The 17181-nt window shown below is 37.5% G+C and overlaps 4 protein-coding genes across 9 annotated transcripts in view; 1 reads left to right on the forward strand and 3 right to left on the reverse strand.

Annotated features, from left to right (window-relative positions):
* Positions 1–34: 34 nt before the first annotated feature.
* Positions 35–5357, reverse strand: bricd5 (BRICHOS domain containing 5). Its single transcript, XM_051915273.1, has 6 exons — positions 4794–5357; positions 4223–4351; positions 3991–4137; positions 3806–3913; positions 2329–2482; positions 35–352 (listed from the first exon to the last, which is right to left on the reverse strand). Exons 1-6 carry the CDS (start codon positions 4845–4847, stop codon positions 258–260), a joined length of 687 nt encoding a protein of 228 aa, XP_051771233.1. The 5' UTR covers positions 4848–5357; the 3' UTR covers positions 35–257.
* Positions 5358–5478: 121 nt separating this feature from the next.
* Positions 5479–7333, reverse strand: pgp (phosphoglycolate phosphatase). The gene is made up of 2 exons (XM_051915267.1): positions 6530–7333; positions 5479–6446 (listed from the first exon to the last, which is right to left on the reverse strand). The coding sequence occupies exons 1-2, from the start codon at positions 7122–7124 to the stop codon at positions 6121–6123; spliced, it is 921 nt and encodes a 306-aa protein (XP_051771227.1). The 5' UTR covers positions 7125–7333; the 3' UTR covers positions 5479–6120.
* Positions 7334–9165: 1832 nt separating this feature from the next.
* On the reverse strand, positions 9166–12670 carry zdhhc4 (zinc finger DHHC-type palmitoyltransferase 4). 2 transcript variants are annotated; one of them, XM_051915263.1, is made up of 7 exons: positions 12392–12670; positions 12019–12151; positions 11870–11943; positions 10846–11024; positions 10648–10773; positions 9653–9897; positions 9166–9551 (listed from the first exon to the last, which is right to left on the reverse strand). In XM_051915263.1, exons 2-7 carry the CDS (start codon positions 12139–12141, stop codon positions 9261–9263), a joined length of 1038 nt encoding a protein of 345 aa, XP_051771223.1. In that variant the 5' UTR covers positions 12142–12151; positions 12392–12670; the 3' UTR covers positions 9166–9260. The 2 variants fall into 2 exon arrangements, with proteins under 2 accessions (XP_051771223.1, XP_051771222.1); XM_051915262.1 differs by having other exon boundaries at positions 12382–12670.
* An 840-nt stretch (positions 12671–13510) lies between these two features.
* grid2ipb (glutamate receptor, ionotropic, delta 2 (Grid2) interacting protein, b) overlaps positions 13511–17181 on the forward strand; it is a 38229-nt gene continuing 34558 nt past the window's right edge. For 4 of the 5 annotated variants that reach the window (XM_051915244.1, XM_051915245.1, XM_051915247.1 and 1 more), the window contains exons 1-2: positions 14665–14992; positions 15643–15896. In XM_051915244.1, the coding sequence (XP_051771204.1) occupies positions 14908–14992; positions 15643–15896 (339 nt within the window). In that variant the 5' untranslated portion in view covers positions 14665–14907. Of the gene's footprint in view, positions 13528–14664; positions 14993–15642; positions 15897–17181 lie in introns of those variants that run through there. The other variant, XM_051915246.1, reaches the window with a different exon arrangement.

Raw genomic sequence — 17181 nt, forward strand, 5'->3', positions numbered from 1 at the left:
TTACTCGTCTTCATCAGGTTACAAGAGCCGGAGTGAGTCTTTGAGCCAAGTCATGTTCAAACCACTGCAAAAATGGGGCTAAATACAAGAGAAGATGAAGATAAGGATTTAGCAGATAACATGACAAGATGATTCTGATGGTTCATTGCCAGATGGGCATTAAATATGGCATTTGTTTAGCCTTTCCAGTTGCTCTCATTGACGTCAACACATTTGTTTGTTTCCCTGGCGTATGCTGTTACTTCGTCGGTGGAATGTCACTCTGGCAGGTAGTAGAAACACACAGAAACACAAATGTTGCTGGGAAAGCAGATGTCGATGCAGAAGTAAATAAGTCTTTGTTTCCCGGGACCTTCAGGGAAAAAAAGGGAAAGAAATCTCAAGGTTCTTATTTCTATAGATGTGCCGATGCCAATCATAATCAATGTCCTGTTCCTTGTTCATGCTCTGCTGGTTGTAACTCTAAAAAGGTCACAACTCCATCTCACTGGATGACTGGATTAGGTTTCTGTCACACTGTGCTCTTTATAGAGCAACACAGCATGTTCTTAGCTATTTATGCAATGTCTTCTTGTTATAAAATGTTTTAACATTTAATTTAATTTAAATGTTAGAAATATTCTGGGTTCAGTACAATTTTTGCTCAGTATAGCATTTATGGTATTGATTACCACTAAAATTTATTTTCTCCTTTTCTTTAAAAACAAAAAAAACAAATATGGGTTACATTGATGCACTTACAATGGAAGTGAATGGGGCCTATTTGTAAATGGCAAAGTACTCACTGTTTCAGCAGTATATCAACAAGATATAAACTATTTGCTTTTAACATGATTTCACTATAAAGTTTTATCATAGAAAGTTTTAACAGAACATGCAGATTTAATGTAAGTGTTTTTGGCCCAGTTTCACAGACAGGGCTTATATTAAGTCAGGATTAGTTCAATTAGGACATTTAAGTAGCTTTTATAAACTTAGAAAAAACGTTACTGCTGTGCATCTTGAGACAAAACAATGGCACTAAAATATTTTAAGATATGTCAGTACAAGTTGCTTTTAGTTAAAACAGCTCAAACATTCATTTTAGTCTGGGACTAGGCTTAAGCCTTGTCTGTGAAACCGGCCATATACACTATATTGCCAAAAGTATTGGGACACCCCTCCAAATCATTGAATTCAGGCGTTCCAATCACTTCCATGGCCACGGGTGTATAAAATCAAGCACTTAGGCATGCAGACTGCTTCTACAAACATTTGTGAAAGAATGGGTCGCTCTCAGGAGCCCCTTAGTTCCAGTGAAAGGAACTCTTAATGTTTCAGCATACCAAGACATTTTGGACAATTTCATGCTCGCAACTTTGTGGGAACAGTTTGGGGGTGGCCCCTTCCTGTTCCAACATGACTGCACACCAGTGCACAAAGCAAAGTAAATAAAGACATGGATGAGTGAGTTTGGTGTGGAGGAACTTGACTGGCCTGCACAGAGTCCTGACCTAAACCCGACAGATCACCTTTGGGATGAATTAGAGCGGAGACTGCGAGCCAGGCCTTTTTGCCAACATCACTGCCTGACCTCACAAATGCGCTTCTAGAAGAATGGTCAAAAATTCCCATAAACACACTCCTAAACCTTGTGGAAAGCCTTCCCAGAAGAGTCGAGGCTGTTATAGCTGCAAAGGGTGGGCCAACTCCATATTAAACCCTACGGATTAAGAATGGGATGTCATTAAAGTTCATGTGCACGTAAAGGCAGGCGTCCCAAAACTTTTGGCAATATAGTGTATGTCTAGAATCATATGCCTTATTTCTGCTTTTAAATCATCCAAAAATTGGCCCCATTTACTTCCATTGTATATGAAATGTTATCACAATTAAAAAACAACTGTTTTCTATTTTAATATATTTTAAAATGTAATTTATTCCTGTGATAGTAAAGCTGAATTTCAATGTGAGTGACGTGTCGGTCGTAGAGCACCTCTGCTCCTGCTTTAATGTGGAGAGACACAGTTGGCAAATGTTGCACAAAGCAAAATAATTAAAAAGGAGAGAGAAACAGGGAAGTCATACAGAAAAAAAGGGCAAGATTATGTATCATAGAAAAGTCAAGATTTGGTTTATGGCACATTCAAATAGTTCTACATGATCCTTCATCTTAGAAACAAGAGCAAAAAGCCATTCTTCAGTGTCACACGAAACTTCAGTAATCATTCTAATATGCTGATTTGTTGCTTAAGAAACATTATTATTATCTATATTGAAAACAGTTGAGCTGCCTAATTGCGGACACTGTTATTTGATTGAATAAATTCTTTGATGAATAAATCTTACCATCAGATCTTCTAGTCCAGTACACAGAGGCCTGCTGACAGAGGGACCGAAGAGGTTCTTGAAGGGTGGAAGCTTCAACACGACTGCTGGGCAGCACTCCCAAAAACTCTGTGTGTTTTTCAGTCTGATTTCCCACCACCCAGACCTGACGGACCTGTGAGAATCATCACATATCTCACTGTATATCATTGCAGAGTAAATTATCCTCTAATAGTGTGATACAGACTCACCATATTGTTCCTATGTGAACTCACACTGTATAATTCCTAAACGCATAATTGTGTCTTGAGGGGTTTAACTGTTTCCACTAGTACAAAAGGCATTTGTAATTACACCACTTACTCCACTGAGAGATCAGATAGACACTTGTTAAAGCGGAGAAATGCTTGAGCGAGTCTGCGACAAGCAGTTTATGCTTCTCAATAGCTCATTGTGCACCAAAAATTGGAAATCTTGTTCAAAAGGCTATTGACCACGGATTGAGTTTCCAAAAAGTTTTCTAATGGCTTTAATCAAACGCAGTGATGCAAAAATCTCAACCGAGACCAAGATTTTAAGTGGTCAGCGATACTAATAAGTTTAACAGCCCATCCCATTCTGCACAGATCATAACCCAGCGCATGAATCCCCTTGTTAAGTGCTGAGAGAAGTGTGTCCAGCACAGGTCTCTGCTCTGTTTGCGGACAGGAGCTCTGTCTTTCCAGTAGTGACTTATAAGAGGAAAAAGCCAACAGAGTGGCCATTGTGCACCCTGTGGTCCCATCCTGTAACGCGATCCAGCCAAGGTGGATCAGATGGTCTGTGGAATTTGGACTCGGCTACGCTAAAACCCTCCAGAGCTGGTGCGGTCCATTACTCCCTTTCTGGAGTCACGGCAGGAGAAAGCAGCCAAAAGAGCTCTCTAATCTACCCGAGAGCACTGGGGTGGAGCTGCGTTCAAGTGTCAGTAAATTTGCCAGCCAGCTTTACGTTTTATATGGCATATATGGTCTTTAAAGCTGCTGCTTCCGATAGAATGTGATCCGGTTAAATACACCGTAGCAATTCACATTTGACATTCCTATTCATAAAAATAAGAGACTTGATTTATTCCTGCGATGGCAAAGCCAAATTTTCAGCAGCCATTACTCTTCAGTGTCACATGTTCCTTCATAAATCATTCTTATATGCTGATTTGGTGCTCAAGAAACATTTCTTATTATTATCAATATTGAAAAAAAGCCTATTTTTTTGAGGAAACCGTCATACTGTCTTTTTTCAGGATTCTTCGATGAATAGAAAGTTAAAAAAACAGCATTCTAAACATTCTAAATGTCTTTACTGTCACATTTGATCAATTTAATACAACTTACCGACCTCAAACTTTTGAATGGTAGTGTGTGTGTACATATATTCTATATTTAATAGAATGTAATATTGCAAGTTACCATCAGATCTTTTGGTCTTGCACAAAACTCGACAAGCAGAAATCCTTTACCTGTTGCTCCGACTTGTTTAGTTGAGATTGCACATTCTCGTAATCCAAACTTTCCATCCGACGAAGAAAGCAGCTGTCCTGGTTGTCAGGTTTATAGCATACCAACCCCTGAGGAAGAGAGATAGGGAAATGTAACTGAGCTTTACAGGAAAAGCCTAATCTGTGCAGAAAGAAAAGAGTCTTACATGTCTCATGTCAAAAATCACTGTGGAGGTGTAGTTGATATGGGAAGTCACAGAGTAGGTCACTACATTGTTGTGCTTGTCAATGAAAGCCGACTGATTGATCAAGTCACCCATGTGATCGGGAATTCTGACAACCTGCAGTGAAGACTGTGTGGAAAAAGGTTTGTTTTCAGTGCTAACTTATTTAATAAAGCTTATAAATATTCACATTTTGAAATGCTTGGACTCTTACTTGTGTCTTGTGCTGAAGTCCTAGATGTGCCGTCACACCGAGAGCAATGATAACAATGAGCAGCATGGCAGCCAGACTGCACCAAAGAACTTTGTGAGGAACCCTGAAGGAGCTAATGGGACCACAGTGCTAGAAAATCCAAACACACATTCATCTCCCTCTGAGTTACATTTAAGGCCATTGCACATTCACATTAAAGACTATTTATGGTTTGTACACATAAGCAAGACATAAAACAAAGCTAAGCAAAACACAAACTGACATATTTGTGCTACACTCTTAAAAATAAAAATTCCAAAAGGGTGGTTTTGCAGTGAAGCCATTGAAGAACCATTTTGGGTTCCTCAAAGAACCTTCCAATAAACAGTTCTAAAAAGAACCATTTTAGATTTAAAACATTTTTCTGTTCCCACTACTTAAAAAATGTTTGCGCAATGGAAAGGTTCCATTGATGTTAAAGTTTCTTCATGGAACCATAGATGCCAATAAAGAAGTTTTATTTCCAAGAGCGTATAGTCTGAAGTATGTTTACTGCTAATGGAAACAGCAATATAACCACATGAACTCTCACCATGCACTGTGGGTCCTCCAGACCGGCTTCTGAATGCTTCCAGCACCTCACCATTCTGCCCTGTTTTACTTCTCCTCACGGTACCTGTCTTACTCTTTTCTGTATAAGGCAATGTTCATGACTGAGACTGACCAGCAGAGCTTGCAGTATAGGTGTCTAACTTCTCTCTGCCATCCTCTGCCCCCCACCTATTGCCTCACACCAGGTAGTCCAACCCACTGGCTGACTACCCCTATACCAGACAATAGACAAAGGGGACAGGTAGATCGGCACTGTGGACAGGGCTTTTCGTCGCAGAGCCAGTTTTAAGGCATCGACTGGCCTTGCCCTTAGGCTGCTGACTGACCAAGGTGACTTTAAAAACTTCAGTTGTGGCCTTAGTGAGAAAATTGAAGAGTAATCACATTACTTAAAAGGGTAGTCCACCCAAAAATGAAAATTCTGTCATCCTTTACTCACCCTCAGTCGTTCCGAACCTATACATGGTTTCATTTGTGGAACACAAAATAAGACATTTTGAAGAATGATGGTAACCGAAAGGTTTCAAAATAAAATTTCTTACATTATCTTCTATTATGCTCCTCAGAAGGTTTGGAACTATGCGAGGGTGAGTAAATTATCACAAAATTTTCATTTTTGGGTAAAATACCCCTTTAAGTACATTATAAAGTAAAAAAAAGTACACTTTTCATGAATAATTCTTATTTATTTGATCAATCATGTAAGATGAACACTTTGTTCAAACCGTGGTGAGAAGTAAAATCCTACCAGGTTGATGGGTCAGTGAGTGATGACAAAGTTGTCAAGTGCAAAATATAATAATTGCAAATATATTTATAATATTCTCTCACTCATGTTACAAGTACAGTGAATTAACAGTACAGAGTTGAAGAAGTACATCTGATAAAATAAAAACAAACAGCACAATTTCGAGGGTCATTTGTTTTGTGTAGTACCCGAGTGTTACTCACTAGAAAACACAACAAATTTCACAAATTATTAGACATTTTTACATTTTTAGACAAAATAAAAACACAATAAAACAAACAGTAACACTGAAATAAAAACTTATAGCCCTTATATTACCTTTAAAAACAGTGGGATATTCAAAAAAAAAAGAGGTAGGCTAGTTTGAAATAAAGCCTTGATAGTAAATTATACTGCATATTTGTTTAAAAACAACAACAACAAAAAAAAAAACATACAGTTTCTGTTAGACTCATTTAGATTAACTGTAATATTAAAATAGATTATTTTGTTCCATAGTGATACCCATATATTGATAAATATTCTCTACTAAAATGGGTAAATCTCAAGTAAATTCTGACTATGCCTGTAGTGCAGGTAAAATATCAGCAATGCTGTCTACATAGTAGTCAGGAACCATTTTTTGCCGATGTGGGCATTCACTCTTCTGGTTTGCCTCGGCTTCAGCAACAGTAGAAACTCCTGTAAGGGTCAGCAGGGTCTTCAGGCCGCAGTTTGAACCTAGCATGATGTCCGTGTCCAGTCTATCTCCGACCATCAGACACCTCTGAGGGTCCAGATCAAACCGGCTGGAAACACACTCGAACATGAACATGCTGGGTTTTCCCACTACTTGAGCTTGGCGTTGTGCAGCGGTCTCTACCGCCCTTAGGAGGCACCCTGTACCTGTAGATACGCAGAAGACAAGGTCGTTGTGATAACACGACATTTAGGTAATTCATATTGTGATGTCATTCATATTTGCTTACCCGGGACCGCTTTGCCTCCCTCCAGAGGCAGCCTCGTGTCCGTGTTAGTTCCCACGAACTGACAGTCGGGGTTACACAAGTACTGCAGAGCTCTGTTGAGCTTCATGTAACTGAAATGCTCATCAAACCCGACGAGTACAGCTTGGACCTCCTTATCGAGAGGAACATTCGCCCAGTCGATTTGAACTCCGGAGATGGGGTCAGGCCCCACACCGACCGGCTGGATTCCCACCTCCTCGAGCTCCTGCCTCATCGCATTGCTCCCAATTAAATAGACTTTTCCGTCGAGTTTACACACATTTTTTAGGTACATCGCCGAGCAGTACGCAGTCCCGAACACCTCGTCCGCGGTGGCATCGAAACCGAGCTTACCTAATTTATCCGCGTACATTTGTCGGGTTTTCGTGCTGTTGTTCGTGACAAAAAACACCCGCTTTCCATTTTTCTTCAATGAATTGATAACCTCAGGGGCTCCGGGGACGGCTTGGTCCCCTCGCCATATCACTCCATCGCAGTCAAACAGCACACTGTCCACCGAGTCCAGTAACTGTCTGCTCAGCGAACTGCTCAGCCTCGTACATTTAGATGCAGCCATTCCTCAAGTTACTCTCGTCTCGTCCTGATCTTCTTTCTTGTCCTCGGTCCGTCCTAAAATAACATTTGATCTACAAAAAGTCCGCTGACTAGACCGAGATCAGCTTAGGCCAGATGACAGAGAATGACAGCGAACCGAATTTTACTAGTTGCTGCAACTGAACAGGACAAGTACCTTGTGCAAGTGATTCATTCGTTTGTCAATGACACTTTGCGTGACGTTTCATACTAGTAAGGCACTTCCGCACCGGTTTAAAGGGCCAGTGTCCCGAATAAAATGGCATGAAATAGACCTTAGTCAGGTTAAGCTCCATTTTTACAGTTTATTGAAAGAAAACGAAGGAAAATATGTACAGTCTTTTACTTGATTATTTATCTTTTACTCAATTAGTGTTTTCTAATTACAGGAACTACATATTTTTGCAGGTGAAAATCAGGAAAAAATGTAGCATTTAACACTTCTGGTTCTATCATCGCAAAATTTATGTTTTTTTTTTTTTATGGGTTTTTGTTTAAATACCTAAAATAAATGTGTGGTTAACACAAGCTCAAACCCTTGGGATTTTTAAAAAAGGCTAAATGGGACAACAGATAGACATTAAAGTTTTTTTTAATAAGGATTTATTTTAATATTGTATTTAGGCTACCTATATTTTAAAACATTAATAAAATAATCAGTTTTTAATAGGTCCATTAATTTATCAATTTAAAAAGTGATTTATTTCCATTTTTTATGTTTGAATTATTTAATCGATACCTTATTCCTTTATTTTATTTAAGTGTCATTCCTAGTCCTCCACAGACATGTGCATGAATTCCACTCTTCATTTGCACTATTTACATTTCAAGTAGGCTATTTGACATTGGAGGTTGAGAGTGAATCAAGGCTGTGATGGGTCAATCATGAAGAACAACAATAAATCTTGTCGTCTAATAAATTTTAAAATTGGCACTCTTACGTTAAATGGTGCTAGGTGCTAAAGACGGAAAAGAATGATGTTATTTGAGTTCATCAAGCAAAAGCACATTAATGTAGTGTAGCTTTTTTAAAATGTGGTTTATATTGTGTTTTATTAATAGAGAAATGGAAAGACAGCCTTTAGTATAAGCTAAATAGTAAAGAACTACCTCCTAACAAAGTGTCAAGACAGATTAAATGGTCTTGTCAAGCAATAAGGTATCAAGAATGCTTTATTTCAAAGATCTGATCAGGGATTTTGCTGCCAGAAAAACATGGCGCCAAGTTCTTTTGGCAGATAATTTGATGATTTGTTATTTTTACTTAAAAAAAACAAAACAGTATTTTACTGTAAAATTACACAAACGTTAAGGTCTATTACAGTTTTCTATTTGGTTTTTTTTTTAGAAAACATTTATACTTAGCGGGCATTTTACACCAAGTGTCTCACTTTAACCTTCCACTTCAAAATGAAAACAATACCCTATAATCTACATGAAATACAAATCCCACATTAATATAAAACTTAAACAAAATAAATTCACAAACCACTATTATCCAATGACAAATTTGATAATTTGCTCAAAATTAGTTCAGACCATGATCCCTATAATGTATGTGTAATATATATATATATATATATATATATATATACAGTATGTACAATATATACACTTTCAAAATGTAGTATTTTATATTCTTTGAAATATTTTTATGTAATGTTGTTGAAATCTAACCCTTACATCCTAAATAATAATAATATGCCCATGTAACCATGTAATTACTCCTAGCCCTCCAGAAATATGTTTCAAAAACAAATCCTTGAAACAAAAACACTGAAACGCATGTTTATAAAAATTAGACATTACATGACTGAAAGACCATACAACCTATTGAATGGACTGTATGCCTATCCTTGAGAGCCTCATTTTCATAAAGTTAAATATGGCATCTATCTCGAGAGTACCGCAAGTTTATGCATATATATATATGTAAACAAATGTGAAATTATATGAACATTCTTATAAAAAAAAAAATAAGTCAGAAAACAAAAAAAAGAAAAAGAAGGGGTACCAATAATACATAAAGCTGAGAAAGTATTTATTAAAAAATCCATTTACCAAAAATAAAATAGAGTTTAGTACAAACACACTGTTAACAACAACAACAACACTTTCTCTAATTTTCCTTTTTCTGAACAGGACATAAGGGCCAAAAGATTTCCCCAAGATTTTTAAGGATTCCTCTGTGATAGAAACCTCTAAATGGATTGTATGAGGTCTGGCAGTTGTGTCCAGTGTGTGGATGGCAATGCTGGCAGTTGTGACCTTTTCCTTTAAACCACTCATTGGAGGTTTGATTTATCAAAGCCAAATACATGTGAAACATGGAATAACCCGCCAAGAGGAAAAAGACAAACACCAGGAAGCCCAGCATGAAGACAATCCGTGGAAACGTCAGAAAGAGATGCTGTACAAAGAATGCAATAGAAAAAGATTTATTAGGGAGACAATCCATGCACCACAGCACAGTTATTAGTAAAGAACATTCCTGTGGTAAGTTATTATCACCTGGATGATAAAGAGCGGTCCAGCGGGCTGTTGCTCACCCTGCTCATCAATGTAGTGAGCGTGCAGGAGTCCAGTTCGCAAAACAGTTTGGAGCAACATGTCTGCTGTAAGGACTGCAATATCACCTGCCATGGCACAAACACTCAGGAGGTACAGTAGGAAGTATCTGATGTTCTGGGCACCGATGCAGTTATTCACCCATACACAATGATGGTCGAATCTCTGGACACATCGATTGCAAACCCCTGTACAAATGATTTCAACAGCATTTGTGGAATGTAAAAAGTAAAAAAGAAATGGCACTTACAATGACAGTATACTGGGCCATTAATAACAACAACAACAACAAGAGTTTGTTTGCTTATAACTTATTTGTTTTGTTTCTTTTTAAACTGAGGGACAAGGGAAATTATTTTGTGATACCACTGAACTTGTATTGAATGCTGAAAATTCCTTTAAATTAGTTTATGTGAGTTAAATGGGGTTAGTAATAGCTGATTCCTAAATATTCCTAGCTAGCTATTCCTAGTAATTAGCTAAACATTAGTATTATGATACTAGAACTTTACTGTATAAAATATGGTAGCAATGTTTTTGGATTTATGGATTTAACTTAAATTTCACAGTAAAAAAAAAGAAGTTTTCTCTTCCAAAAACTGTACAACAGAGTGCAAAAGTCCCCCTTTTCAGCATAGCTCACAGTCTGTCTTTAAAGGTTTATTAGTTATCATTCAAAATTTCCTTATGGAGAAAACGAATGGAGTTTTTACTTCCGAAACCCAACTGTTGCACTCTATTAACAGTACTTTGCTGTAAAAATTACATGAAATGTCCAGCTAGATCTATTAGAAAAGATTATAGTGAGGGAACTTACCATTCACCAATTGACAGGTTTTTACTGTTACAGATAATTATTATTTTTTTTAATGTTAAAATTATTATAATTTTTACAATGCATGTTCTGAAGTTTAAATGAAGGATTAACAAACACTTACTACAGTGTTTGGATCGGGCAGGTTTGACCAGCTGACAGGTTGAACACCTGACTCCCTGCTGGAACAGTTTTTCATCATACTGGTAGACCTTCAGTTGTGTAGTATGGTTTGCCTTTGTCAGTGTGCCTTCAAAAAGAAAGTCAAACTGAATGTATTTGTTTTTAGTAATGAAAATGAGACAAGTCTTCATTTGCTTACCTGGGTCTCTGCTACAACACAGGTAGAACAGATAGGACTTCAGTGCAAGGAGGACGTAGGGAATGCACAAGCTGACTGAACTTGTGCCCATGTCCAAACAGAAGCCAAAGACCTCATAGGAGAATTCTCCATATACAACCACTTCAAGTAACAGGTGCAAGTAAAGGAAGCAGTTGTTCCTGACATGAAAGGAAATGATTGGACATAGGATGTCAGGACAGGGAACGTTCAAGGAACACAAATACTGATAAAATAAAGACTTTGAATACACTGCAAGACACACTGGATCAAAGTGTCTGCCAAATACATGTATTTTTTTTTTTTTTTTTTAAATGCCTTGAATGTATCAAGATGTTGTTTATATCTATCAGATATCTTTTTTTTTTTTTATTGGTTTATTTAACAGGGACAGTGCGCATTAAGAAACTGAATGTGCCGCTGACACTAACCTTAAAAGCAGACTAATTTGTTAGGAAGCTTATAGGTAAGATGTATATTATATTATATTATATACTGTAAGCAACTTAATATGTTTAGTGCATACTCCCGTTCAAAAGTTTGGGGTCTGTACGACTTTTTTTTAAAAATAATTAATACTTTTATTCAGCAAGGCTGCATTAAATTAATCAAAAAGACATTATAAAGACATTTATAATCTTACAAAATATATTTGAAATAAATGCTGTTATTTTGAACTTTCTATTCATCAAAGAATCCTGAAAGAAAATGTATTTCAGTTTCCACAAAGTTATTAAGTACAACACTAAATCGGAACATGATCATGTGACACTGAAGACTGGAGTAATGATGCTGAATATTCAGCTTTGCCTTCACTGGAATAAATTACATTTTAAAATATAATAAATTGGAAACAGTTATTTTAAATTGGTAGTGTGTATACGCTTACAAAATCTGGTTGACTGCATTTTGTTTCGAGATACTGATGATCTGTCAATTTTTAATATACAGTATAAAAAGGTTTTAGCAAAGCATGTCTGGTGTGACCTGTTCAAACTTATGTTACCTCTGATGGAACAGTCTGTGCATAGTCCTGTAGCAAACGCTTTGGAGACATCGTGGGATCAATGGAGAGACAACCTAAAAGATAATATAAATTACACTTTAAACAACTGCAGAAATCATTAGGTTTCAGGACTTCACCTAGGCTCTTACCCCTGTGAATGTGTCCAAAAGCCGACCGAGAGGAGTCTGCTGATGTCCTGAATACTTACAAACCAGAGCAATGCAGGTGAGCACTACTGCCACATAAATGCCAAACAGAGTGAGGAAGTCCATTTGCCACTACCTAAGCAGCACAGTACTGTGAGTGAGTAATTTATTTCTTATTACAGGTGTTTATGTTTGTATAAGATGAGACAGAAGCGCCTAAATCAAAACCGAACCTACTCGTATGACCGAACAATAACTATTCAATAAAACCATATTAAACTGTGTTTAAAAGTTTATTTTTAACTAATACTGGACACACAAGCGTGGCAGTGTATACAGAGAGAGGCAAGAGTAGGAAAGTTTTACCTTTATTTACCTGAGCACCATCCTCACACTTTTACTCTTTCCATACAGACCGTAGTGTGAAGTAGCTGTAAACGTGAACAGGAACAGTGTTGCCAGATCTCAAAATAAAATAAGAAACCTAGTCTTTCAAAACATATACCCCGAATTGCCTCCCTAAAATAATTTATTTCAAAAATATTATTTTACATTAAAAAAAAATTAAATAAATTAAACAACAACCCTCGACTACCTATATTTATTAGCGACTTTTTCGGTTGAAAACAATCCCAAAGCTGACAGGGCAACACTGATACGGAACTTACCCAAGACGTTGTCAAAGTAAAAGTCGTCCCAGGCTCCCAGGCTTTTAATTGTTTACTTTCTTCAGGCTCGCTGTTTTAAAGTCGTTATCTTTCAGTACAGTCTGCAAATTACGTATCCTGTTTCGAAATAAAAACGTAAATAAATTTTCTCCTCTCTAAGTATTAAAGTCACCATGAAATCAACAATTATTCTTGTTTTTATGGAATATTGCCGTTTTTTATGTAAATGATTAATCCGTGCAGTTATTTATTTATTTTATTTTAATTTATGTGCCCTCGAAATCTTTATCAAAATAGCTTCCCTTCTCTTCTCCGATGACGTGTTTACTGGCGTGAGGGCGGGACAACCTGTCACTCACATCATGAGATCACAGCAGTGGCAAACCACAACGATCCAGGCGATCCTATCAATTCCCGATGGACATAAAGAAAAGACTATCGCCACTTCCCTTTCATATTTGGATAATGAAAACTGAGCTAGGCCTACATTCTTCAAATGGCACACAACTTTGCTCTGCTAACATACATAGGCTACATTCAGATTACATTACAGTCTTTATATTATTCTTCTGAACTTTTTTACTTATTTTGCAAATTTATTATTTTAAAACATTAAATTATTTTATATTTTGTCATTTGTCTCAGAAGCAGATGCTTAATATATTAAGTGTAGCCTACTTGTTTTCAGTTCAGGGTTGTCATAGCCTTCTAACTGTTGCCTCTTACAGTTATCATGTTACAGACCTGCACATTCACTAGTGGTGATGCCTCAAAGAAAAGGGATACCACCAAAGCCCTTCGAGAATACTCCACTGAGCAAAGGCAGCAGGTATTTTCTTTTAAGGTATGCATGCATTTGTAAATCTATGTGTTGTTAACATTAATTGTAGGAATATTAAGAAAGTTTTATGTGTTTTTAAAGTTACTCTTTTATTGCACATTTGGTTGTCAGACCACAACATATAAGTTAAAATAAATTACACAACTTAAATGTGAGCTAACAAATTATTGAAGGCTGGAGAATGGTATTATTTTTGGATGTTTTAGTTACCACCCTTTTCATTTATTCCATTATTTTTTGTAACACTGTAACAACCAAGTTAATTCTGTTTAATTTATTGTCTAATTTATTTCTGCAGTTATAACAGACAGAAGCCATTTGACATTTTAAAATAATGAAGAGAGCAGAGTCTTTACTGTCAGTGCAAGATGGAACATTTTCCTTTTAAAAAAAAAACAAAAAAAAAACCAAACTTTCATTGCAATACAATGATATATTTCTACATACACAACCGCTTTTCTGTTGTATTGGTAAGTTGAGATGTTGATTGAGGAACAGTGTGTTTGGAGATACAAGCATTGGCACTAAATAATTCAGTTAGCCCTGTATAACTTGTCTTTGCTTCAGTCCTTTACATAATACGTCTATTACAGTTTACTGCTAGTTATACTGTTTCCCCATTCAGTTTGTAACCTTGAAAGTGAAACCGCAATACACACTGTTTATACTGTGGTGTGTCGATTTTTTATTATCTGCCCAGGCCAGTACTCAAAAAACAGTCTGGGTCTTCCTGGTTGCACCTGAGCTGCATGTCAGCTCACTCAGTAAATCAATTCTTTCCTCCTGAATCCCCCTCGGATGCATGACATGTGTCCCTGCCATGTGGCACAAGAGATCTCGAGATGCAGCATTTAATCTGTTTAATCCAGAACAAGAGCTTTAATAGCACTGCTCCTGTTCAAAGATGTGTGACTGCGCTCTTCAGTGCATTCAGACGTTCTAATTATCCACCATCGTCCTGCCAGATCCCCAAGCTGATACTGGGCTACTTTTTGTCCCTTGGAGAGACAGCTAGAAGAGAGAGCATGGGAAGGAGGTATTTATAGAGAAATGGGGCCTCACTTTACCCTTTTTGGAGAGAGAATCATTAAGGATCTGTGCTAGGTGTCCCAGTTTCTTGATTTGAGCTCTGCAGGCAGGACTAGAAAGACTCGCCAGAGATGCAGAGTCAACTCATAGACAGGATCACTCTGGCACTTGATGCAGTGTCACCCTTTTTTTAAGTGGCAGTGCTCTGCATGCCACATGACGATGGGGGGCATTCGCAAGGCGTCTCCCCTGAAGCGTGGTGCTGTGCAGTAGGAGGATCTCGGCGACAACGTTGAAGCTGTGGACCAGGCGTTTTCCCCTTAGAATCTTTGATACCTGTTGAATTACGACAAAATGAAGAAATTCCTCCAGAATAAGAAAGGGAGATACTCCTTACGGCAGAACAAGCCGGGTCCTCGTTATCCGCCCAAAGATATTAGTAAGTGTTTAGTGTTCAAAAATTTGTATTAGAGAGATAATGTTGTATTAATATTAACATTACTTTCTTCAGCAGCACATTTAGATGTGCATGTAGGCTAATGCTTTGATGAATGACCTTCTATCAATCTACAGGCCTAGGATGTTGATAGTGTGGTTATTTGAATGTCTTTTTGTGTTCTGGTTTCACTAGTGAGTACTTGCTGTGCTATGAACGTGAATTCACATCGCTGATACTGTGTTCAGCCAAATTTGTCTTCCAGTATCGGATGATTTGGGAGCCTCTGTTCCTTTTCAATGAGGTCAATGTTACTGGGAGGTCTAATGTGTCAGCTGAGAGTCTGTATTTAGTAAAGGTTGCGTAGTTCTCTTTATGTGAGCCTGCATTACTTTGTCTTGACAGGATAGGCAGAAATTCACATAACCTGACACATTTATCGGTCTAGGTATAAGGTGCTTGACATATTTTAGTGTCTGGATATTGTTTTAAGCATGTGTCTGCAGTGTTGCTCTGCAAATTTCCATTTTTCTCAGGAGACTTGATCATTCTGCTGTGCATAAGTAGGTCTTGTTTACAACAGGCTGATGAACATTTGGACCCTAGTTGCCTATTAGAGAGCACATATCCTCTATTTGCCATCATTTTCACAGTCCTCACCATGCCAGCATCCAACCAGGGCTGGCCAGAGGAGTTTGGCTTTCAGATAGGGGGGAATGGGCCCAGCTACATCCTGACTGTGGAGGAGGGAAGCAGTGCTCAGCTGTCTGGACTGCAACCTGGAGACCAGGTCTTGGAGATTGAGGGACAGAATGTTTCCAGTCTTGGTGCTCAAGAGGTTATAGCCCTTGCCCAGTCACAACGAAACATCCCGCCCAGTATTGGAGTGGTTTCACGCATCCAACAGGTGGGTCAATGACATGATGCTCATTTTTTGCCAGAATGTATTTATTTAACCAAGTGCAAATAGCCCAACTTGGTGGCAGAGGCTATTTACACTAACTCTGCCAAAATGATTGAGACAAAATCACAAAAGAAATCCTGTTGATTACAGGATCAGTGGTATGGAGATTAAGGACGGTAGCATCAGCTTTTGAATTCGCCTTTTTCCGAACTCATTCTTCTTCCTTTTTTCCATCTCATATCAGCTTGGAGAGGCATTTATTTTAAATAAAAATTTAGAAAATATTAAAAAATTGGAATTAAAGTGTCTAACGTGTATTTAATAGTGGGAATAAAGTGATTATTAGGTAGGTGTAAAGGAGGGCTTTTAGGATTGGGATAAGTAATGACCCAATACGGCAGCATCTATTTATAATTTTAAAGGTACACTATGCAACTTTTGCGCTCTAGCGGTTAATAAACAAAACTGCATGCGTCTTGTGGAAGAACATTGTAGCTGGAGCTACTTCTCTCTTTTTATGTATATGACGAGTCACACTGGTACTGGGTTACTCCGCAGCGGTTGGCGTCCTGCCTAAAATAATCTAAAATAGAATATAAACCCTTATTATAGGCGTACCATAATGATTCAGGATAAGACAAAAAACACGGTTTGGAAGATGGATTCATGATGTGCTCGCTCATTATATACATTTTGTAAATTTTGAACAAAAAAATGTAAATAGTGTACCTTTAATTAATATAATCATATATACTGAATATGTTGTTACTATTGCATACTTTTATATTGTATTACAATACGCTGAGGTGTAAATAGTATCTGCCCCTAAGTATAAATGGCGTCTATCTACTATTTACACTTATAAATATGTTTATATGTTAAAGCTGCTGTCTATAACTTTTTTTTGTTTGTTAAAAATGATCCAAAATCCAATTTTGAGCAAGTACATAACCAGCCAGTGTTCAAAACTATCTCCTTACCTTAGCCCGATTCACAACAGTAAGCTTATAATAATGTTTTATAATAAAATCGGTACTGGTAGGTTTCCGCGGGAAATTCAAGCATGCAGCCGTTTGTCTTTGCATCATTACGTCAGGTCTGTAAACAGAAAGAACAAGTCCCAGCTAGTAGGCTATATGTGAGGATGCTACTGGTAGTGGATCATTTATAGCGTTTTCTCACAGCAGCTTAAATAATTAAACTTATCATTTTGATGGCGGATCGTAATCCAGAAAGGTCCAAATGACAATCATCAGTGACAACTGGAGATTCACCCGTAGTCAAAAGC

The sequence above is a fragment of the Ctenopharyngodon idella genome, chromosome 12 (genome assembly GCF_019924925.1).
Source record: "Ctenopharyngodon idella isolate HZGC_01 chromosome 12, HZGC01, whole genome shotgun sequence".
In the NCBI taxonomy this organism is placed as follows: Eukaryota; Metazoa; Chordata; class Actinopteri; order Cypriniformes; family Xenocyprididae; genus Ctenopharyngodon; species Ctenopharyngodon idella.

Bases quoted from the DNA above. Each gene is read 5' to 3' on its own strand.
- bricd5 (XM_051915273.1), bottom strand. From the start codon at position 4,847: ATGGTGAGGTGCTGGAAGCATTCAGAAGCCGGTCTGGAGGACCCACAG. The intron at 3,914-3,990 runs GTAAGACTCTTT...TCTCTTCCTCAG, and splicing joins TGATTTTTGACATGAGACAT to GGGTTGGTATGCTATAAACC. The intron at 2,483-3,805 runs GTAAAGGATTTC...TGATTCTCACAG, and splicing joins TAAACAAGTCGGAGCAACAG to GTCCGTCAGGTCTGGGTGGT.
- zdhhc4 (XM_051915263.1), bottom strand. From the start codon at position 12,141: ATGGACTTCCTCACTCTGTTTGGCATTTATGTGGCAGTAGTGCTCACC. The intron at 9,898-10,647 runs GTAAGTGTTTGT...TCATTTGTACAG, and splicing joins TGCCCGATCCAAACACTGTA to GGGTTTGCAATCGATGTGTC. The intron at 9,552-9,652 runs GTGATAATAACT...TTCTTTGTACAG, and splicing joins GACCGCTCTTTATCATCCAG to CATCTCTTTCTGACGTTTCC.
- pgp (XM_051915267.1), bottom strand. From the start codon at position 7,124: ATGGCTGCATCTAAATGTACGAGGCTGAGCAGTTCGCTGAGCAGACAG. The intron at 6,447-6,529 runs GTAAGCAAATAT...GCGTATCTACAG, and splicing joins GGGAGGCAAAGCGGTCCCGG to GTACAGGGTGCCTCCTAAGG.